We start from the raw sequence: 23,547 nt of genomic DNA on the forward strand, positions 1-23,547 counted from the left end.
CGATCCCATTACCTGTATGAGAATACTCATTTCCTTACGGGGCACTTGGTGAGTGTTGTAGAAAACAGGCCTAAATCTCAAATAAGAGGTAGGCTAGTTTAATTCTCAGTGGCACAAATGGTTTGGCTGGAACAAGTTCGTCTGTGGTAGCGAAATGAAGACTCAGAAGTATGTCCAATTATTTATATGTGAAAGGTATTAGCTCAAAAGCTACAAACAATCATTTTCAAGTTTAATGAACGAAAAACCATAGCAAGCCTGCTTCCAAATCAAATTCGTTTTGTATTGCCTGTTTTTTAAGTAGACTTGGCCATAAGAGTAAAGGTCAGTGGTCAGTGGAAGGAGACGATCTAGTGCCTCGCAGAGCTTTCTAATCTGTATTGACTAGTGGAGGAGGACGAGATCGTTGGCCCGTAAAACCAGAGTAGACGGAGAATGAGGTAATGATGGACTCGCCGTCCGGAAAGCTAATCTGAGTCCGACTTCAAGATTAGACAGATTTAGTACATCAGCCAAAGATGGGTCCCAGCCCCCCTCCTGTGTCAGTAATCTCTCCTTTCATAGGAATGTTCTCCAATACAGCTCCGAAGTGAATTTTGAGACTAGCCTATTCATCTATGCTAGACAGTTAGACTACTTTGTCTGGCATCTGCTCAGTGACTAACAGTTTTTCTAGGATTTATGCTAAATATAGCATTTCCATAAATCAATTAATCAGTGTCTATGAAAATGAAGATGAGTTTCCACAACATTTTTTAATAATTCTAACATTACACAGAACCATTCACGGGAAAAACTCCCTTATCGAATTGGGATTTTGTTTTGCACCCTGAACCAACTCAACTGGGATTGTCTGGCCTTTCCCAAAACCCCACATCTCGAACATTTGCTCTCCAACGCTTCCCACAAGGTTACTAAATGGCTTCCATTAAATACTCAGCACAGTGAACACCTTGTTGTTTTTATTCATCAGAAGGACTTTACAGTGGCCATTGTGAGCTTCCAGGCAGCCACCTGCTCACCGTTTTATCCAATAAAAGACGTCTACCATTGTTTATTCCCCCTTGCTTCGACGTCATTTCGTAAACATCCTGTGACGGAGTGAAGGGTCCTGGCAATGGCCTGCCAATACCCACGATAAGCCACAGATAATAGTTTAATTAGACAATTCACTGTTTACGCTGGTTAAGTTTCTTACCTGTGACTCTTGTCTGTTTGTAATTGTCTTATCTGTTCCCTGAACCAGTATTTGAACTGGTTAGAGCTGCAGTAGCCTACCTACTTGCCTGTGGGGTAAGTATTGTTTAATAATGAGTATCATTGCAACAAAATACTCCTTTGCCACTTTTTGTGACAATTGAGTGGTAATCCTCTAATATCATGAAAATCGAATGGCCAAACGGATTCATCACAACCCAAAGAGTTTAGGGACAAGATTCTCATTCTGACATCTTATCTTTCTCTCAATATTCCTAAAGTTTCACTAATTGAGTTAAATTTGGCACCAACTGTCACTAAGAGCGGTTTTCTACTTGAAACATAGATCAGGAAGTTAGCGTTTGACCTCTTCATTCACAGTCTGCCCTTCTGACACTCTTAATCCTGTGTCACCCAGGCAACGCCTGGGAGACCACCTGGCTAATTACTTGATAGTAAACGGCACGTCAATAGAGATAGATGTCTCCAACCAGTTCACAAGCGAAACGGCACGCAACCAAACTAGAATGAACCCTCACCAGTCCTAACCGGTGTAGATCTGCACAGGAAGGTATCTGAGGCCTCGTTGATCCTTCATTTAAATTAAACACTAAAGCGCCACCTGTCTTCGTTCTAGGGTGAAACTCGAGGAGATATCGGTTATTGTCCTGACTAAGTCACAGGTTCAAATCTCAGGGCGGATGAATTTCAGTGCTACCAGCCACTCAATCGAATGTAACGTAATGAAAGGAAGTGGGCCTCTTCACTCCTTTTAAATGTTGTTTTCTGATTAAAATGCTCCACACAATCTCCATTCAGAAACACATGTCTTCCTTTCTCCTCTCCTTTAACCCTTGTGTTATCTTCGGGTAACATGACCCATCAGTCATTGTGACCCACCGTCGTATTGCGACAACTTTACCGCATACAAAAACAAAGTGAAGCAAATTATTTTTATTTGTTTTTGTATTGGGTAAAACTGGGTAAACACAACGATGGTTCGTTATGAACCTTTGGGTCATGTGACCCGAAGGCAGCACAAGGGTTAAACCAACCCCTCCTACCACCGCTGCTTGCCAGCTTCTAGCGACATCACAGCTTGTTCCTTGCTCTGAGCTGAAATGTCGCACAGGTCAGAGAGGCTTACTGGCACAGAGGCACCGTTACTCACTTCCAAATCAGCCTGTCCATGGTAATCACAGGCTTTTGTTGTCGTACAGTGAAAAGAGTCAGGCACAACAAACACTGGGTCCAGACACACCGGGTTATTTGTCTCCATGTGTGTGAGGGTGTGTGTGTGTGAGGGTGTGTGTGTGAGGGTGTATTTACAGTATGTGTGTCATTAGGAGAATGGGGGTCCTCAACTGACTCTCTAAGAGACTGAGATCACAAGTTCTCATTACTGTTTCTTGTTTATTTCATTTGTGGCTTTGTGTCACGTTTTGCACATACTCTAAATACAACCTGACTCACAAATAAAGAACAATTTGAGTTTTTTTTTTTTTACAATTTATTTTGTCCAGTATTTGTAAGAATTGCATATTAAGTAATGGGTGCCTACAACAATATTGATTGGATAACAAATAATGTACATAGTAATTCCGTGTACGTTCCAAGTACAGTCCTGGCAATAGTCTCACTTACATTAATAAATGTAACTATTGGATATATATCGTGTGTCCAAAAAGGGATCAGTCATTAATTAAATGAAATTTGACTTTTTTTTAATTGTGAACTTTAATTGTGGCATTTTTTGTTGTATTTTGGCATTGGGCTTCTATTAGCAACTCAGTTCAGTTCAGAATGCTTTATTGGCATGACAGTTCGGGTTAAGCAGTATTGCCAAAGCAGTCCATATTGAATGGACATTTTAACATATATATAACATTTTACAAGAAGTGTAACAGTAATAATATGGTAAAATAACAGTAATATAGTAAGTTGGGGACTGTAGAAAAGTAACAGATAAATGCATGTTACATTAAGATATAGAAAGGTTTTAACAGTCATACAAGGTTGATTCACTGTCCCTCAGGTTGTGACATTTAGATACATATCGAGCATCATAATGTTGATTCTTTCCAAGTTGAACAAGCATGCACTATTACTCTGAGGGCGTGCCCCAGTCTTCACAAGCCACCTTTAGAGCTTAACAAATAGGATTACAACGTAGAAAAAAAAAATCTCTCGTCAAAGTCCCATCTGCCTACTTGGTTGGGAGAGCTGTCTTCCAGTTCTGCCATGACCACTCTGTAAGGGGGAATGGCACCGGAAAGAAATTGAAGGAATAAACCACTTTTGGACCATGCGATCGAACGAGTGGACTATGCACCAAACCTGCACGTTGATGTTCAGTTAAGGAGGAGAAAGGCCTAGGCTTTGATTATTGCAGCCCACTTTATTACAATGCCTTTTATCTTTAGGACTAGCGCTTTGTGGGCTCTGTGGGGCATCTTTCTGACGGGATACATTCACATGGCAACAGGTACACATAGCAACGTGCATGGGCTGCACGCAAATTCAGTTGAATTGCATGATTGTGGTTTTGAATGATCTGATTGACTTTTGCAGATGCAAGCCATGGGATTGCAGAGAATGCCATGACGACAAATCAGGCGAAATCTCACTACTCTTATGGGAGTTCAAGCCAGCCGACCATACCTAAAGGACTTCAGACTCAGTCCCTCAAGCAGTACGAAGGGAAAGGCGCCATATCTAGAAGAAAGAGAAATATTCTTTTCCCCAGTGGAGTCAGATTATGCACTCAGGACACTGTGGAGCAGGCCATAGACAATCATCTTAAATACTTCCATCTTCGAGGTATGTAAGCAATTCACTTTGGCATTGACATGATTTCTTACATTTCAAATGCATTTTGGTGGTAATAAGTTAATAAAAACCCTAATTTAATTTGTGTACACCATTCATGCTAATGAGGTTAGGTTTGTGAAGAATATACAAGTTTACATACATACATTTTCCCCCCCAGATTAACAGATAGTAAAACAAGTCCACAACATGCTTGTCCTTGAGTAGCACATCTTATACAAAACAAGCTATTCAATTATTGTTGTTTTTCTGGCATCTGAGCTTCATTTCCATGTAAAAAAATAGATTTATGTTAAATTTTTCCCAAAGTCTTCGTTTCGAACACTTGTACAGAACCATGTCAGTTCAACCTCACTGGAAGACAAAGAGTCAGGTTCATGATGACATTAAGCTTATTGTGAAAGTGAAGAACTTGTTACTAATGAGTTGAATGTCCAAGCCCATTTTAAAATGCCTGAACCTATTTGCACTGATTGACGCTTCCACGAGGAAGGCTTTTAGGTAGATGGTAGGATGTCTGGAACCCAGGAGGCTCAGTCTGTCATCAGTCAGTCAGACTAACAAGACTTGCCCTTTGTGGTGCCTGTCAGATAGCTAGAACACGTGGCTCCTCACCTGGGCAGAGCTTAGAAGTGACAGCCGCAGTGCCCAGAGTGGACCAGGATCGCTACCGAAATAGCAGTCCCCCAGACATGGATCAGATGAGCCAGGCTGCCAGGACAACCTGAGCACAAGCTCTCCACACATTTAACCCGAAGGACCTTTTGGTGGTCCTCAATCACATGCGTGTGGTCTCGCACAGACAACAACGTGTTCTTCTTGCCTCCAAAAAAATGTGTGAAAAACCTCCATCAGCCACATTGTCATTTTGTTTTGACCTTTTCCTGAGAACAAAAATGTTGAATATCTGATGGGTAAAACAACCCCCATAGTTCTCACGGAAATCGGACTTTTGCGTGGCGCCTAACGTGTTGTATGTGTGCGTGTGTCTAACCCAGTTTGTCAGGAGACCGTATGGGAGGCATTCAAGGTGTTCTGGGATCATCTGCCAGAGAGGAATGAGTACCAAGCCTGGGTTAACAAGTGCCAGGATGGATCTCTTACTGTTATGGACATAGGTGCCAATTTCAGCCGATCAGAGGAGCACATCAACCTTGTTAGGAGTGTAAGTAGCTCATCTGTCCTTTGTCACCTGCCAGTAATGCACGTTTCAGTTTGTGTGGGATTCAGATGGCTGAGCAGTTAGGGAATCGGGCTACTAATCAGAAGGTTGCCGGTTTGAGTCAAGGCTGTGCCAAATGACGTTGTGTCCTTGGCAAGGCACTTCACCCTACTTGCCTTGGGGGAATATCCCTGTATTTACTGTAAGTCGCTCTGGATAAGAGCGTCTGCTAAATGATTTGTAATATGATTGTAATTGTTGATTTTAATAGATGTGTTCACTCTTTGTTTCAGAGAGTGGCTTTGACTGCAGCTAGCAGGTGAGTTTAATCTGCCTTGTCTCTGTGATGCGTGAAGCCTTACATTTTGTTTCATGAACAAAATGAGTTTCACGCCTTCCCCTTCACTCTCTTGTGTTCGGGAAAGAACGTGGTCCAGGAGACCATACGTTGCTCCGTCTGTGTAGAACTCACCCTCTTCGAAAACACTGTTTTCCTTCCTCTCCCATGTTCTCACCCCCAACCCATCCCCTTCATGCCAGTGAGCCCACCGGTTCAAGGTCCAACATGTGCAGGTAGGCCATGCTCGGCCCTGCTCGGCCCTGCTCCTTCTAATGCACAGCTGTATTAAAAACTCTCTGCTTGCTAGGACTCCCCTTCCCCACTCACTCACTCACTCCCAGACAAAGATTCTTCCTTTTAGGCATTACTTCATAAAAAAAAATATATATATAATAATCTACCAGGAATTAAGAAGTTGTTTCTGGGAAGCATTCTTACCCAGGTACAACAATCTTATAAAGTCCTTTTTTAGAATACATTGTTGGAGTCAAGATGGCTTCAGTTCAGTCAAATTCAAGATCTAAAACAAAAAAAAAACGTATTTCACACGTGCTATACCTCAGTGATTATAGTAGGCCAGATGTAGTGAATATTCTGTTTGCGTGCGCTTTTCTTTCTTCCAGCTAAGCAGTCACACAACCACTATGATCCTCATAATGTCCTGTCATCAATCAAGACGACAATCAGATATTTATATTTAGATTTGTATAATCCTGCTTAGTTGGAACAATATTACCTACATTTCCTTATTCGGTAGACAAGATCAGACCGTAGTAGAAGCTTGCTTTCCTGTGAGCTGCTTGCATGTCACAGCAAAACACTGTAGTTGTTTCAGTTTTCCAAGGGGTGAGTAAAGGAGTGAATTTGGAGACTGTTCCGACGCTTTTGCAAATCTTATGATGGCTTGTTATCCTTTGTGATAACAGGGACTGAAGTATTGACTCAATCATCTCTTTCATGTAGCTCTGAGGCCCCACCCACGGATGAAGAAGCATTCACTGCCCCAAAAGGTTACCGTCTTTTTAAAATGGATTGTATGAAAGAACTGTAATGTTGACACAGTGTCAGAATCGACATGGAATTTACATTTATTGTGTTATCGTTGATACAAAAAACACATGCTACTCAGTAGGTATTGATATTGATATCATTGCAAATAGAGAGATAAGAGGCTTATATTTAGTGGATCCCCTCCTGTCAGTCAGTCCTCTCAGTTTGTGTCACTTGTGGCTCCATCCTGGTGCTCTGTGGGGCTTGTCTGATGTTCCTGACACGCGTTGCTCCTAGAATAGAGCTTTAATCCTGCTTAGCGACACCTCTGTGGTTAATGGAGAGTGTAGACATTCGAGTTAGGTTGAGGACCTTTGTCTCACTTGTTTCTGATTTCATCCTAGCAACAGCTTTAGACCGGATAGGCACTGGATAGGCAACAATATACATTGTACACTTTTATGGTGATTATAGATTAATCTGTAAAATGTTTACAAAGGCAATATCGAGAACCACAATGAGAAATATTTACAGGCAAAGTTTATGGCTGTTTGTTTATCTATGATACCATCAGTTCTTACCCAGGATTTCATTCTGTGTTCATTTTTTCTTCTTCTATCTTGTCATAGAAGAAGAAATCAGTGTCGTGCCAGCAGACACATTTACAACAATGCGAGGTGACCACACATCAGAAACCAGCACAGAAGTCACAGTTGGAGTCCTCAACACTGCTACTACTGACTTATCAACTCAAGGGGTCACTGTGATTGTCTCTCCAAGAATGACTTCTTCTGATGAATTTACCACAGATGCTACAATCGTTCCACGAGAAACTACACCTACTGTACAGGCGATTGGAGAGAACATTACCCCAGGAGACACAGTTTGGGTGATGGATGAGAGCGATGATGATAACGCTCAGGAGGACCATGGAGATACTGTTGAGGTGACAACACTTTTTGCATCAGATGAGACGCTGAAAATCACAACAGATTCCATTGTTTCGGTCACCCACGCACTACCTGATCAGGTCAGCCTTGAAGTCGATGAAGAGGTGACCACAGACACCGCTGTTGACGTCGCCACGGACAACGAGGTGGAATATGCTCAAGCTGGCAGTGTGGAGGTTGTTGCCTCTGAGGCTACGGTTGAGGTTGCCCTGGAAACCACGAGCGAGGACACCGATCCAGAGGGTGATCAGGAGCTTACTTCGGAACCGTCTTTACAGGCGAGTACGAAAGCACCTTCGGAAGCTCCTGTAGAAGATATTCATGACGTTGGTGCTGAAACCCCAGCAGCGACATCTAACGAGGTTATTTTAGAATTCACAGAGGAATTAATTCCAGAAGACTTATTGGAAGCCACTTCAGAGGCCCCTTCTGAGGCTGCTGTAGTGATAATCCCGGAGACCAATGATGATCTTTCAGAGGATATTCAAGAGATTAGTCCTGAATCTTCTTTGGAGCCTTGGTCGGAGACTGCTTCTGACGGTACAACATATATGCCTGATGTGCATAGTCCAGAAATTGAACAGACTCCAGAGGAAACTACAGAGGTGGTACCAGATACTGTTTTTGAAGCTGCATTAGAAGACACTGTGGAGATTATTCCTGATGTCACATCTGAAATACCAGAGACGTTATTAGAACCCACATCGGAAGAAAACATCCAGGCGCTTCCTGAAGTTGTTCCCACAGATCCTGCAGTGGATGACATCTCTCAGGAGGACAGCAAAGTTGCCACTGACCCGATCCCAACAGTGTATTTGATCCCAGAGGAAGATTTTGAGGCCCCAGAAGGTCCATTAGAGAACTTGCAAGAGGTCGCCTCTGATGTCACTGCAGGTGTCCCCTCTGAAGCCACTTTGGCCACAACCATCGAACCTGTTGAAGTAATCAATCATGACATCACAGAAGATGTTCTCATCGAGGATACATTAGGCGACATTCCGGGAGTAACTCAAGAGGTTGTGCAGGTGGTTTACACAGAGGTTACTGAGACAACCACCCCAGAGGCTGCAGAGATGGACACTCCAGGGACGTCAGAGCCAGAAGCTCTAGAAGACGACACGCAGCAAGAGGCTGTGGAGTTCCCACCCGTGACTGAGCCAGAGATCCCTCTCCAGGTCACAGTCACGATCACAGAGGCGCCCACAGAAACAGCTGTACATGCTGAAGAGGTTCTGACTGAGGAAGATAGTGAGGTTCCACCTGTAGTTACTGCAGAGGACGGTTCACAGGATGTGGTAGAAGACACTGCAGGGGTTGAGGAAGCTACAGAGCCAGAAGCTACAAGTAAAACAGCAACAGAAATGACAACAGCAATCACTGCCCCTGAAGCAACAATGGAGGGAGCCTTGGAGGTTGACGTAGAGACCACTACCCTGAACGTAGAGATTGCTACAAGTACTGCAGAAGAGACGACTGCGGGAGTTGTCATGGAAATCACTCTGAACCGCACAAAAGAGATGGCAACAGAGGCTGGTGTTCCAGTCGATACAACAACAGTGGGAATTGAGATCTCGACAGAGCATGTTGAAGAGATCATCTCGGCTACTACAGAGGAAATAATTTCTGAATTTACAGAGGCAGATCTTATTGAAGCTGATAATACCCCTGGGGCAGTCGAAGAGACGGTACCGGACATAGCAACAGAAGATAAATCAGAAACAGAGCCTGGAACAGCCCCCGAGCATACCGTTGAAACCATTCCAGAGACAGAAGAAGAAATCGCTCCAGTTGAAGTTTTACCGGAAGAATTTGAGCTTCCAAGTGAGGCCTCTCCAGAAACTGTAGAAGAAGAAGACGATAATTCAGATAAGGACACTTCAGAGGTAGCTGAGATTATTCCAACAGCTGTGGCAGTGGACGTAACAATGACCTCAGAGGTTTCAGATAAAGAAACTGATATGCTTGAAGCTACAGAAGCTGCTGTAGAGATTTCTCCCGAGTCTCCATTAGAGATCGCTCCTGAGCCTGCAGTCGAAGTCACACCCAAGACTGTTCTAGAAGACACTCCTGAAGAGTCACGAGAGGCTGCTGTGGATGTCAGCCACGAGGTCACTCCTGTGTCAGCCATTTCTCCAGATGGGACAGTTGGGATCGCAGTTGAAGCAAATAACAATGGTGCCACTCAGAAAGCCACTGACACAACTACTGTCCTACAAGAAACAAATTATGACACATTTGGAAACCAAGACTTTGAAACAGTAGAGGAGAATGAAAATACTGTAAGTAATTATTGTATTGGCACAATCTGTACAGTTTTATCAACACTTTATGCCTGGGATGAAAAAAATTGCTGAACAGTGTTGTTTATGTCATGATACAATTGGTCCTCTGTACAGATTGGAAACGAGATAGATGATGTGAAGCTGAGGCAGTTGAGGCCAATGAAGGACCAGGTGGTGGAACTGAGCATCAGACTGAAAGGAGAAACCTACAACAATGCCCTGAGAGATCCCTTCAGCGTCCAATACAAACAACTGGCCAAACAGTTTACTGAAAAGGTACATTTACAACTTTCTTCATTCTAGTTTAAATCAGTTGAGATACTCTAAATGGATACACACTGTATGCTTTTTCAGCAATATGTCCAGTTATGTTACATCTCTGAACGATTTGATGAACAGATGATCATTCACTCCTCTTACACTTGGAATTATCTTCTTTTTGTAGTGACGACGGGAAGCACATTACATAACACAATCTCTTAAAGCCAGAGTATATAGAGCTAACTCAGGAGTTTGGCAGTATTTTTTGTCTCAGATGTACAGATTTTCATGCTTTAGAACATTTGTACTGTTTGTCTCAGGGCTTGCTAGGTATGGGGAACACAGAGGAAATCTGCCAGGAAAACTTAAAGAGCACAGAGTGCAATGAGTCACTGTGAGTTGCATTGGTGATGGAGTTTGGAGTGACAGCTCTGGAAAAATGTCCTCTGCCGGGAAACCAAAGTACCAGTGTATTCCCATCACTGGGACTGGCCACCGCACACTTTCATCCATGCTTTGGTCACGCATGGCAAAATTTAGTTTAATGTTAGATCAAGAGGTCATTAATAAAGGAAATGCAAAGCGGATAAAGGACTCCCGTAATAGAAACAGCAGAAGTTCACTTGACTGGATCTGGTTATAGAGGAGAGAGGAGGTGGCTTCATTTTCTGACTCTTGATAGAAATTGATAGCTTTAGGATGCACAAAGAAGTGAGCTTTGGCAAGGAGGTTTCTGTCTGTGTTACAGATTATCTAACAATGTAGTAATAATCATATGGTAAATAGTCCTGGATTAAAAATGAGTGTTTGCCAATGATTTATTTCTTTGTGTAAGCATCTCAGGGGAAATTTGTCAGTCATAAAGTATGTTTTTCAAAAGCAGGACCTACGTACAGTGGACAAATTATGGTTTTAGCATCAGACAGCCAAAACACTTTGAGATTTGTATGGCAAATGGATGTGTCTTTTAAAATATGTTCTATTCTTTTCTTTTTATTCAGATTGAGGAAGCATTTGAACGATTACCAGGGTTCAAGAGTGTCTTTGTTGTTGAATTCAGGTGAGTTTTAAAATCTGACCTCAGTAAAAGAAAGTACTGTAGACATGATTACGGCCCTTAACATTTTTGGGGGGCAAAATTCCTTTAACTTCATCTCTGTGTTTACTTTCAACATGTGAAGACCACAAAAGGACCTTGAAAGGTAAGCATAAATACCTACAGTAAAAAACGTGTTCAGAGTTATTGCGTTCACACGTCAGCACACATCACTCACAAAACATTCTCATAAACTGGAGACAGCGAGTATTGACACGCAACTGTTGAATATGACCCAGAGAGTGCTGAAATGGCAAGACGAATACCTGTTAGAGAGTGCACAGAAGTCTTATAAATTCATCACATTGCAGTTCAGTTCCCAATTCAGCTATATTATATCCAAAAAAAACAGTCCTGCTCTGTGTCTGCTAATGATATATCCATGTGTATGTTTCTGAATAAGCACAGTGAGATCACATAAACCTGAAATTTCCCCTCATCTGCAGGCTCTACTTGCATTGCTCTGTTTGGCCAAGGTTATGATCCTTTCAATTGATTCTAAATACAGGAGTTTGCTCATAAAGTAAAATAAAAGCGATATAATTCACATATGTTATCCATTAAATGTTTGACATGTTCACTTAAAGGCATATATTGTCCATTCTCATTGATATTTCATGGGTACTTCATGTTAATATACTATACCCTTCATCTACCTGTCAGTGGATGGACTTGACTCTAATTTAGAGTAATATCCTTACAATGGCCAATCACCTCATAAGTGGGATAAGTCCCTCGCTCTCTTAGTGACCACCTGCTGGTCACGATGGGATTATGGGTGAAGGTTTATGACAAGATTGATTTTCATCCCTGTCAATGAGTGTGTTGAGGGCAGATTCTCCTGTGGTTTAAAGCAGGAGTTTCTCCCTATGGACTGACTTGTGGATAACACATTATACGTTCTTAGAAACTCTTAAATCTACCTCCCCAGTTCTGGGGTTCGTATAATGTCTGTTAGCAATGCAGCAATAAACGGTCCTGCCAGGGCATTCAAGCCGAAGGGGAATTCTGCTGTCAGGAGGGTAGAAGGGGATCTGATCGTAAAGTACTCTGGCCTTCCATCCCACACTTTGCAGTGAACACGCCTGGAAATGTATCTAGGTCAGGTTTCTCATGCTAGAACCCTCTCTTATTGCCTTTAAACCTTTGGTGATTTACGAGGAAACACTATTAGTGGGCTGATACCAGATAGGGGGTTTGTAAACAATATTAACCCTTTGCTTTTACATGTCGTTTACACTGTATTAACGCCAAGCTATATTCTCAGGGGTTTGGTCGTGGTCGTCCACTATGCTGTGACTCTGGAGGTGGATGCAGCAGGCATCAGTAATGAGACCATGGACTTCATCACCCTCCAATCCAACACAGTGGAGAAAAACTTCCCCGACGCTGAAGAGCGTCCCACTGTGGTCTACACCATCACTGACTTCCGCAACTACATCACAGAAGCCCTGCACAAGGAGAACTTCATGAGCAATACCACTTTGGATGTAGATCCAGACTCCTTGCAGCTAGAGAATGGTAACGACCAGATCTAGAGACCTTCGTAGACTTTGAGCATGCTTGATTTAGCTGTTTGGTTTGAATGAACAATATTATTGACACAAAATGGCTGACCATGTCCAAGTCACGCACCTATAGAGAACAAGAGTTCGTAAGTGTTTCACTTGATCTTAACCCTCCTATTCTCTTGCAGTGGAGAACTTGTTGCCCTCTGGAAAGCCTACAAGTCGACCAGTAGACAGAGATGATAACATGGTACGTGTCTGACAGATGTTTTCTGTCTATTTTCAGAAATGCCATATTGAGCAAATTATTGTCACTAATAAATATAAAAAAGTAAAAAAAATAAAAATAAGATAACGACAGAAATATAATAGAAAGATTACACAAATGTATTAAACTGACACACATGGCTTGTAATCTCAAAAACAAATCCCAGCAGCACAGTTAAAAAATGCCTCAGTGAATCCCAAATGGACTTTCTCCGTTTTTTTCTCTCTGTCTTAAACACACAGAGACAGACCCGGTAAATTGTAGTATTTAAAGGGCCACATCTGAAGTTAATTCATTATGACTTTCGTTAACTTCAAGATTTTTATTGATGCCCGCGGGCCATAACAGAGTTTTGTTTATCTTAGTGGTGAAAGACAATAAAACGCTGCTCACTTGCATGATCTGGACCACTTATGTGGGTCGAGCCCTGTTTCACTGTTTAACTGGCTCTGTTGTTGGCTCTGTTGTTTGTAAGAATTCTTTTTCTTTTTTTTTTGGAAGAGCATGTGTGGTGTGTGTGTGTGAGCCAGTGCTTCTTTCTCCATTTTCTCTGGATGTTCTGACATGTTAAAAAAGTGTACAGTATCTTGTCAAAGTTAGATGGTATTTGCTTACGTGTCCATTTTCCTCACTGTGTACTTTGCCTCATTCTTTAGGGAGTTATATCCTTACATTTCTGTTCTTATAATGTGTGTTTTTATCTGTTGTTGGGGTCACAGGCAGTGTTACTCACAGGTTCTCAATTTCTGTGTAGTAATAGGCCTTAAGGATTATGTGTTCGCTAGCGGTCATAAGCTGTATATATTTTTGGCATTCCCAACATGTGCAAGCATCCTAATTAGTCAGATATATCAAGTAACATGGATGCAACATAAATGTTTGAACTCTCTGCCTCATGATGGATGAGCTCATTGTAATGTCTTTAAACACCGTGTTGAGAAAGTTTGAAATGAAAACATACAGTGTTTTTGTATGGAGACTAGCGAGACTGTCCAGCAAGAAATTTGCTGTTTACTTTACCCATTATTCTAACTCTTGTTTGTTTTAGGATAACATTCTTGCTGCTGAGAAACCACCTGATGTTCCTGGACAAGATCTGGATAGCAACGACCTCTTCTTGAAAAAGGACGACTTTCTGTTTGACCCGGCTCTGCCCTTTGACCCCTGGAAGGACTCCGGGACCGTGGTGGCGAGTGAAAACGATGTCCTGATTCTGGATGAGAGCACCATTCTGCCATCCACAGGGTTTTCTGATAAGACTCTGGGCCTGAGCTCTACTAAAGTCACCCCTGTTTCTACCAAGAGTGAGTAGTACTATACACACCAGATTTACATTCCATTCTGATGTGTGATGAACATATTGTATGTTTTCTATTATTTTAAGTCTTAAAGAGAAGGGATTACATTCATGAACTTCTGCATGTGTTATTCTGGTTTTAGATCATGGAAATATTGAAGAAGACGGATTTCTTTTGGGCAACACTTTTACTCAACCCACAAGCACTGATACTCCCAATGGGGATGATGTGGTTGGAGCTGGAGGCTCCGGCAACTTCTCTGTTGGAGAACCGCAGATTACCGCAGGAACCGAGGAAGCCCCTATCTCAGCACCCCCTGGTTCTGACCAAGGAAGCCTCAACGATCACTTTTTGGATGCTGGATCTGGCTCTGGCTTTTCTGGAGATGGCCAAGGGGTGGATGTCTGGCCGTCGCTGCCAGTGACAGCCTCAGAGAACGGTGAGTACTTTGAGGAGGTTATGCCGCCACCGGACACCGAGCCGGAACAAACCGGAGGAGAGGAGGAAGAGGAGGAGTGGGGAGAAGATGCCACTCCACGTTTCACACAGTACCCAGAGGTTGTGGATCCGAAGGAGCCTGAGCTGATGGACTCCAAAGATTCTGTCCCTCAAACAGGCGACGCCCCAGCTGGAGGGGAACACAATGAAGAGCCAGAGGTGGAGGAGTCGTACCTGGACAGAACACTCATCACCCAGGACATCCGTACCAACCCCCATTTCATGACCACCACCCAAGCCCCTGTGTTCTGGACTATGGAGACCTTGACAGTGGAACTATCTATACAAACACTGGAGGCCTCTGGGTTATATGATGATTACTATCCCAGTGAAGCGTCCACCGTCATTGCATCGACCATCAACTACCACATTCCAGATGCTTACACTAGCCAGGCCCCCATTTTGATGGAACCCATTAATATATCTCAGGAAGACCATGAAATCTTAAAGGAACTGCCTGTGATCACCCCAGGGTCAACTACCCCAGAGGAAACTACCCCAGGGTCAACCACCCCAGGGACAACCAACCCAGGGTCAACCAACCCAGGGTCAACCAACCCAGGGTCAACCACCCCAGGGACAACCAACCCAGGGTCAACCACCCCAGAGACAACCAACCCAGAGACAACTACCCCAGGGTCAACCAACCCAGGGTCAACCACCCCAGGGACAACTACCCCAGGGTCAACCAACCCAGGGTCAACCACCCCAGGGACAACCACCCCAGAGACAACCACCCCAGGGACAACCAACCCAGAGACAACCACCCCAGGGTCAACTACCCCAGAGGAAACTACCCCAGGGTCAACCACCCCAGGGACAACCAACCCAGAGACAACCACCCCAGGGTCAACTACCCCAGAGGAAACTACCCCAGGGTCAACCACCCCAGGGACAACCAACCCAGGGTCAACCAACCCAGGGTCAACCAACCCAGGGTCAACCACCCCAGGGACAACCAACCCAGAGACAACTACCCCAGGGTCAACCAACCCAGGGTCAACCACCCCAGGGTCAACCACCCCAGAGACAACCACCCCAGGGTCAACCACCCCAGAGACAACCACCCCAGGGTCAACCACCCCAGAGACAACTACCCCAGAGGCCACAGATAGCGCTCTCCCCACAGCTAGTGTTGACTCCTCAGAAGACGTAGCATCCACTGAGAAGCTAACTACTGTTGAGCCCTTCATCCTGAAGGACTTGGACACAGACACAACTGTAATGCAGCCAGTCACAGAGTCAGCAATCATTGTGGATGTGGAGTTGGACACAGTACAAGACTCCATCTACGACAGGATCACATCTACACCCCAAGATATTGAGTGGTTCACTGAAAAACCATTACTTTTGGTGCCACAAATTGAGGACATCAATGATGAAGTTGAGGTTTTGGAAGAACAAGTGGCTGAGACCCCCCTTGCCCTAAATGTTGATTTATCTGATGAGGAATTAACTAACGATGAAATCCTTTTCGTTAGTACAGCCACCGCAGCCCCTCTAGTCACGCCATCCGTGACCGTAAGTCACAGCACCCCTTTCTCACCCGAAAAGGAGTCACCATTTACACGTGTATCAGACACTGTGCCTGAAGAAGAAGATCTCCTGTACCACGAATCTTCGCACGAGGACATACTTTCAAAGGAAGAAAAGGAGGGGGTCCAAGCAAGCCCTATATCTTTGGAGGAGCCAAGTTCAACGCTTTCTGCAGTTATCGTATCGTTACCTTTCTTTCAGCCAACATTCAGGCCCACAGAAAAACTACCAGAGACAGCTGCACCAACTGAAGACAGAAGCCTCTCACTGGCTGAGCCTGTCGAAGAAAATACTGATGTCACCTTTACTGAAGGAACAGATATTATCATTCCTCAAAGTCCAACCTCCCCTGACCTAAACACGTACAGTCTAGAAGACAGCACTTCAATACGCAAGATTCAACCTTCTCTGTCAGGCTCTTCCAACATGGCACACAACATCGACCTTACCTTCGATGTGGTCCAGTATGACGAGACAGGCTACATGGATGGGGACAGCAGTGGGTATTCCAGTGTTGCTCAAGGCTCGGATGCAGACAGGAGCAAGGCTCTGGCAGCCAGCCCTGGTCGGGCTTTGATGGTCTTTTTCAGCCTCAGGGTGACCAACATGATGTTTTCCGAAGACCTCTTCAACAAAAGCTCTGCTGAGTACAAAGAACTGGAGCAGAGTTTTCTAGAACTGGTAATCTATTATTTCAGTTTATGTATTTATTTTATTTGTATTTTTTATTTTTTTGACAGTCAAATTAAAGGAATTAGCATTAGCAATACAAGTAGTTATCAATGATGAGCACAATGACACTGTCTCTTTTCCTGTTCCGCCCCAGCTTGTCCCGTACCTACAGTCCAACCTCAGCAACTTCCAGAACTTGGAGATCTTGAACTTCAGGAACGGCAGCGTTGTGGTGAACAGCAGGATGAAGTTTTGGAAACCTGTGCCTAGAGGAGTCACCAACGCGGTTTACCTGATCCTAGAAGACTTCTGTAACACCGCCTACCAAACCAAGAACATGGCTATAGACAAGCATTCACTGGACGTGGAATCAGGTACACGTCAACCCACTCTGCTGTTATTTTCTGCGTATGTATTGAACTGAGGTGTCACATGGCAACAGCAGACTTTAAAAACAGGTCACTGGTCACCTGGAAACTCCTAATGCTTTTGAAATTGTATCCATGGGAATATGTATGACCTAATCTGTCTGGCTCAAACATGACCAGACATATCATATTGCGGGATATGGATGACTCATCCTCCTGTGTCTGTGTCCGTGGTCTATCCCCACTGAGCTGAGCCCTTTTCATAAACTGTCTGAGCTGATCAGAAGTAATGCACTCACGTCTCAGCATTGATCCTAATACAAGCTGAGTCACAGCTTGTCTAGCCTCCACAGGGACAATTTAGGGACATCCAGGTCTCTGACATCACACATGCTCATTTGAAAGGCAGCCCAGGCAGTAGTAATAGATATAAACCCACATGTATCCACATAATATATATCATAACATAAAGTGTGTACTGGAGTTTTGCTGTTATTGCAATGAAAATGATCTTTTTTTCCCCCCTTTGTATCAGAGATGCCCCAGACAAGTGAAACACTGTGTGTATGTTCTCTTGCTAACAGGTGACAAAGCAGACCCTTGCAAGTTCCAGGCCTGCAATGAGTTCTCTAAGTGCATGGTGAACCGGTGGTCTGGAGAGGCGGAGTGTGTGTGCGACGCCGGCTACTTCAGCGTGGATAGCCTGCCCTGCCAGAGCATCTGTGAGGTGCAGGAAGACTTCTGTATGAACGACGGAAAGTGTGACATCATTCCTGGCAAGGGGGCCATCTGCAGGTGGGTAGAAGTTTATAGATGCCCCTTTCAAATGAATACGGGACATTGGATTTGGATCAGTATGTTTGCGTTTTGTGTATACATTACATTACATTTAGTCATTTAGCATACGCTCTTATCCAGAGCGACTTACAGTAAGTACAGGGACATTCCCCCCGAGGCAAGTAGGGTGAAGTGCCTTGCCCGAGGACACAACGTCATTAGGCACGGCCGGGAATCGAACTTGCAACCTTCAGATTACTAGCCCGATTCCCTAACCGCTCAGCCACCTGACTCCCTTATGTGTATCAGGTGTTTAGATTCTGTATTTGTCAAGATGTCCTTGTGAGGGTTTACATTCTGCCTGTGTCTGTGTGGTTCTGATGCTGTTCTGTTTGTCTTCCTGTGTTCTAGATGTCGCGTGGGGGAGAACTGGTGGTACCGCGGGGAACACTGTGAAGAGTACGTTTCAGAATCGTTGGTTGTCGGCATTGCCTTCGCCTCTGTGGCTGGCTTTCTGTTTTTGGCCGCTGGCATTGTCTTCTTCTTGACCAGGACACTGAGGGACAGTTATGACAAGGACGATTCAGAAGACCCACTACGGTAAGAACCTACAGGAAAATAATTCAATTTAACAGACAATATTATTATTATTATTAGAAAAGGTTGACTTTTGTTGAGTGGTACAGAACGATCTCTATGAGAGTAAAACTTGGATCAGAAGTAGGCTACTGGACGAAGACATAAATGCAGATATATCCATGTGGAAAAATAAGATATAAATAACTTTATTTAAAGGTTTGGATTGGTGGATCTTTGGAGCCTGTGGATCTTTATAATGATGCTTGACCCAAAAAACAGTCCAAAAGAACAGGCCAAGGGGACTGTGATGAAACCATTTGGCATCAATTTTGCTTTCTTATAAACCAACGAGGACATGTTTATTGAAAAACATCAAAACAGCCCTGATTGTGTTTAGAGGCATGAGTTGTGGGGTCACCATGGGGGCTGTCTCTGCCCTTGCACACACACAGTCGGGTAGTGATGGACAGATCTTGGACGGCTGCCTGATCTAGCACCGTGGGGGACAGTTAGCAGAGCAGAGTCAACACCCTCTCGCAGCGGGTTGTAAACAGTAACAGGTTCACGACATCCAGATTGAGGCAGCTTTTGGGTCAGATGCAGAGATGTTTCAGACAACTGTGCAATTCATGGAACACATGCTACAGGTTTTAGGCGGTAAAATGCGCACACTGGATTCCCTGTGTAAAAAGTGTTTGACAAACCTTAGAGGCTAGTATACACTACTGAAAATGAAAATGAAATGTCTTTGTTTATGTTCTTCTTGGACCTTGATTCAAACAGACAAGTGGCTGTGATCAGACAGGAAAAATGAGCAACAGGCTGGCCATGAAGGCAGTTTCAGCTCTCTTCAGGGAAATGCACTTGAAAGCTCAGTCATGTGTTGAGAGCGTATTGCCAGCTAAGGTTACATTTAGTCATTTAGCAGACACTCTTATCCAGAGCGACTTACAGTAAGTACAAGGACATTCCCCCCGAGGCAAGTAGGGTGAAGTGCCTTGCCCAAGGACACAACGTCATTTCACTGCCGGGAATCGAACTGGCAACCTTCAGATTACTAGCCCGTGTCCCTAACTGCTCAGCCACCTGACTCCCTATAGGTTAAATGAGGGGAAATCTTTGGAACAGGCACAGAGTGACATAATGTGTCTGGTGGGCAGTGCCTATTTGCTTGACCAGCTGGTTGGAATCCTGTTTAACAAGCCTCAGGATGTGATGTCAATGCCGTCTGTGAGCAAAGCCACTGTCGCCAGACGTCATTTCCCACACGCAAACGAGGGTCAAGCCCATCTACAGCAGCAGTGTTTGCGAGTGCTACTGTCTATGTCTAAATATGTTGAGTAGTACAGTAACTGATATAACTGTGCTCTGTGTCTCCCCCCCCCCCCCCCCCACTCCCCACCTCCTCTGTGCCCTGTAGTCACGGCGACAGCACCCCGTCCTTGGAGCGAGCTACCAAATACAACCCCATGTTCGAGAACGACGCCATGATGGTCCAGTACTACCGTCGCTATGACGACGACGGCGGCGCACACCGTGGCGCCGGTGACTCCTCGGCGGACTTCGGCAGTGAGGATATACGCCAGGTCTACGAGAACAGTGACCTTAGTAATCAGGTAGCGAACACAGACGCAACCAAGCCTAGTGGGATGTTGCCTAAGTTGATGTTGTACAGGGGAAGGCTGTTAAAGGTTGTGTTACCATAACAAGATCTATGTTACCATCCACTTACCCCTGGAAAGCCCAGCCTCTCCTGTAGCAAGTTTCAATTGTGTCATAACTTGTACTGCTAAAACATTAACGAATTGTAACTTCAAAGCAGTTCTATATAGTTCATAGAATAACTACATAGCACCATTTTTACTGTGGGTGTGCCTATGTTGTCACATGGTATGTGTTGTAACCTTCATGTAAAGGTTTGCCATTGTGTCATTGTTTGCGGCTGTTGTGGATAATCAGGTCAAAGTTCAACAAAGACTTTATTTTTACTTAGCCTAAGCTAACCTGAGTAGCCAGACGCGTGTGGGCGTGCAGTCTGGAAGAATCTGACCCCACAACTACCTCTAGAGTTATATAACTGTCTCTGGCTCTCTCCCTTCAGGAAATTCAGGACCGCATGAGGATACTGGAGCTGTACACTAAGGATCGCCAGTTTGCAGACTTTGTACGACAGCACCAAGTGTAAGTGACTATTTCAGTATATACCAGAGAAAGGGAAAGAGCCTCACTTGGAGACAAATAATAAATCATTTCAACAGGGCCATTGTTCATAGAAACATTCATGTAGAGATAGAAATTCCTGGGTAATTCATCTCAGTTTTGACTGTTAGAAAAATATATTGCCTACTAAAACATTGTAAAGATTATAAAACTGTAGGAACCGGAGACATTACACAATCATATTTGTGCTCCTTTGACTCTTCGTAGTGAATTCCACACAAATAGAACAAGTTAAAACTCGTTTTAGTCTTTAGATTGAAACAATAGTGTCATAGTGTCGCCCCTCAAGTGGGTAAATGCAAGGTCGCTTGATAATCCAAACCTCCCCAGAGATTATGGACTTGGAAGGTTTGAGCCACGACACAGACTGGACAATCTCTCCTTCCCCCAAGAGAACACCCGCCCTCTGATTGGTCAGCCGTATAACGTCTTAGCCTTGAAAGTGACTAGCAGACAGCAGACTTTCTCCCCCCCATCAGCCTTCCTGTCTGTCTCGCCCTGCATGTTGAGACCTGTAATTCAACACGCTTCATTAAGAGACGTACACATCCCGACAGATGGAAGTATAAATCAGTACAGGTTTTAATAATAGCATGTTGGTCCTCAGCTTTGAAAAGACTAAGTGTCTGGTAATATAGTCCAGTCCAGCAGTCAAATCATCAAATTAATCAAAAACGAGGTGACGTCACGTACCTGTTCCCCGTTTTTAGCTCTGCACAAATGCAGTGCAGGACGTCCGAGGGTGGTTAATCTCCTCAGCAGATGTCAAAACCCAGGAAGAAGAGAGGAGACGAGGTCAGGATGGAGCGTGATCGTGTGCAGGTCATGTGCTCTTAGGGAGCGAGAGGTCCTGACTGTGTCTTAATGAGACTTCAGGGCCCTTCTCTAATTCATAGGGGATAAGAGGACTACATTAGCTAAATAAGTATTTCTTAAAAATGACAGTGCTCGTCTTTTGGTGTTGAACTAAAGGAGTTGTCTCAAAAGTGCATTTGAGCACATCCTTACCAGGTTGCAAAGGTGTTGTGTTATGTAGCCGTTGTCCAAGGATCATTTCAAGCCGTTTCAGTGCTTATTTTTCATTTCGTGTCACATAAGATGTATCTGTTGTATACATCGTATATGATGATCTTCTCTTGAAAACAGAGCCCTGGACCAGCAAGTGAGCTCCTCCAACTAGAACCCTTCGAAGGCCAAAGTTGACGCTTTTAAACCCAAGGTAAGTTATATTCACGCTTCGGTTTTTTAAATTCACAAACCCTCACAGTATGTTGCACTTTTTGTGTGTTAGTGAACTTTTCATCTTGGACTTTTCAGGAAGCTGCCTTTGTCTTTGGTCTTGAGAAAAAAAGAATGTGTCTTCGGTTGCCACGGTGATTCTGACGTCGCACGACGATTCCAGACAAACTTGTGGACGGATGGAACAGAGACATTAATAAGGACACTTTTGTGCGGAGGAGGAATCTGGGCTACGCAGTGGGCCGCTAGTTCACGTGACCTGACTTTTTTTTAAATAATCGTGGCTGTCAATACTCACTTTGTTTTTGTAACCAATGGCTTCCCTTCCTAGTCAGTTTAGGTCTACTCCTTTCGATGCAGCCATTTTGAACACACTGCACATCATCTCAGCACCGAACAACACAGAAAGCACAGCTTTACAGCTGTCCAGGACTTCTTTATTTCACCATGGACACCCTGTCCTCTCTTCCTCCTCCTCATCCCTCTATTTCTTCAGTGCCTTCATTAGGTTCAGTCATCTTGGATGGGATGTTGTGTAAAGAAAAGCAAAATCACTGTACACAATTCAACTGTCATAATACATTGTCATTTATAGATATGTTTTCTGTACACATCATCAGCTTTCTGCTTAATATACCCGGTCATAACGGTCACTGTCCCATTTTGTGTGGTAAACTCCTGCCCACAGCTTGAAATATTCTCGGTTTTTGAAACTACTTGATTCAAATATTTAGTAAAAAGATTTCTAGGTAGTCATTTGCATAGATAGTATCACCTGAAATGGGTACAATGTATACCTGTCTGTGTTTAGGGAGAGAGTGTTTATCCAAATAAGTCAAGTATTTTGGTTTTATCCCAAAACCAATGTAAAGATGTCCGATCGAAGGTGTGGTTTCTGATATACACACATTGTGATCAACAAGTCTTGTTAAATGTCAGCTCAACCATGCTTGTCATTGGTGAGCTCTTCTTTGGTGTGTGCTTAGGATAAATAGATTTTTTTTCTTAGTTGGTCTTCAACATGTCTCCTTAAACCCAATGCTTCAGGGTTAAATGTGTTTCATGTCTTTGCTATGGACATGTTTTGTGATGTTGTGTTTTTACATTGTCTTCAAATAGCTGAGAAACCAAACAAGGCTCTGTAAAGTGTTTCTGGGTTTAGACGGTTCAGAGCAAACACGTGCAAATGTTTTTTCAGAATAAAATGTGATTATTTTTTACAATTTTTTTAAATGATTGATTTGCTGAGGTCTAGGTGCCTAGTTGGCACAAGGTCAGCAGCGCTGACATTTACGTAATCTAAGAGCTCGAAGGCTTTCCAGCGTTAGAGCAAAGCCAATGTCTCTTAAACACAAAGTGACAAGTCACCTTCCCACATACCATGCTCTGGGTCATCCTTAAGAACCTATTTGCTCAAGGTACATGCTTTACCACGACTTAACAATTGCTTACAGTAATTCAAACCAAACACTCTTTA

General features: G+C 43.8%; 1 protein-coding gene across 1 annotated transcript; it reads left to right on the forward strand.

Moving 5' to 3' along the window:
• The first annotated feature begins 3,405 nt into the window (after positions 1–3,405).
• impg2b (interphotoreceptor matrix proteoglycan 2b) lies at positions 3,406–23,291 on the forward strand. Its single transcript, XM_062446710.1, has 21 exons — positions 3,406–3,682; positions 3,769–4,017; positions 5,025–5,191; positions 5,482–5,507; positions 5,729–5,761; positions 6,492–6,538; positions 7,148–9,747; positions 9,865–10,026; positions 11,013–11,071; positions 11,193–11,213; positions 12,375–12,628; positions 12,804–12,865; positions 13,932–14,187; positions 14,324–16,896; positions 17,042–17,261; positions 17,840–18,050; positions 18,444–18,632; positions 20,032–20,227; positions 20,713–20,792; positions 21,978–22,050; positions 22,149–23,291. Exons 1-20 carry the CDS (start codon positions 3,673–3,675, stop codon positions 22,009–22,011), a joined length of 7,449 nt encoding a protein of 2,482 aa, XP_062302694.1. The 5' UTR covers positions 3,406–3,672; the 3' UTR covers positions 22,012–22,050; positions 22,149–23,291.
• Positions 23,292–23,547: the final 256 nt, after the last annotated feature.

The sequence above is a fragment of the Osmerus eperlanus genome, chromosome 21 (genome assembly GCF_963692335.1).
Source record: "Osmerus eperlanus chromosome 21, fOsmEpe2.1, whole genome shotgun sequence".
In the NCBI taxonomy this organism is placed as follows: domain Eukaryota; kingdom Metazoa; phylum Chordata; class Actinopteri; order Osmeriformes; family Osmeridae; genus Osmerus; species Osmerus eperlanus.

Coding starts and splice junctions, on each gene's coding strand:
- impg2b (XM_062446710.1), top strand. Junction 5,192..5,481: donor ACATCAACCTTGTTAGGAGT/GTAAGTAGCTCA, acceptor TCTTTGTTTCAG/AGAGTGGCTTTGACTGCAGC. Junction 6,539..7,147: donor AGCATTCACTGCCCCAAAAG/GTTACCGTCTTT, acceptor ATCTTGTCATAG/AAGAAGAAATCAGTGTCGTG.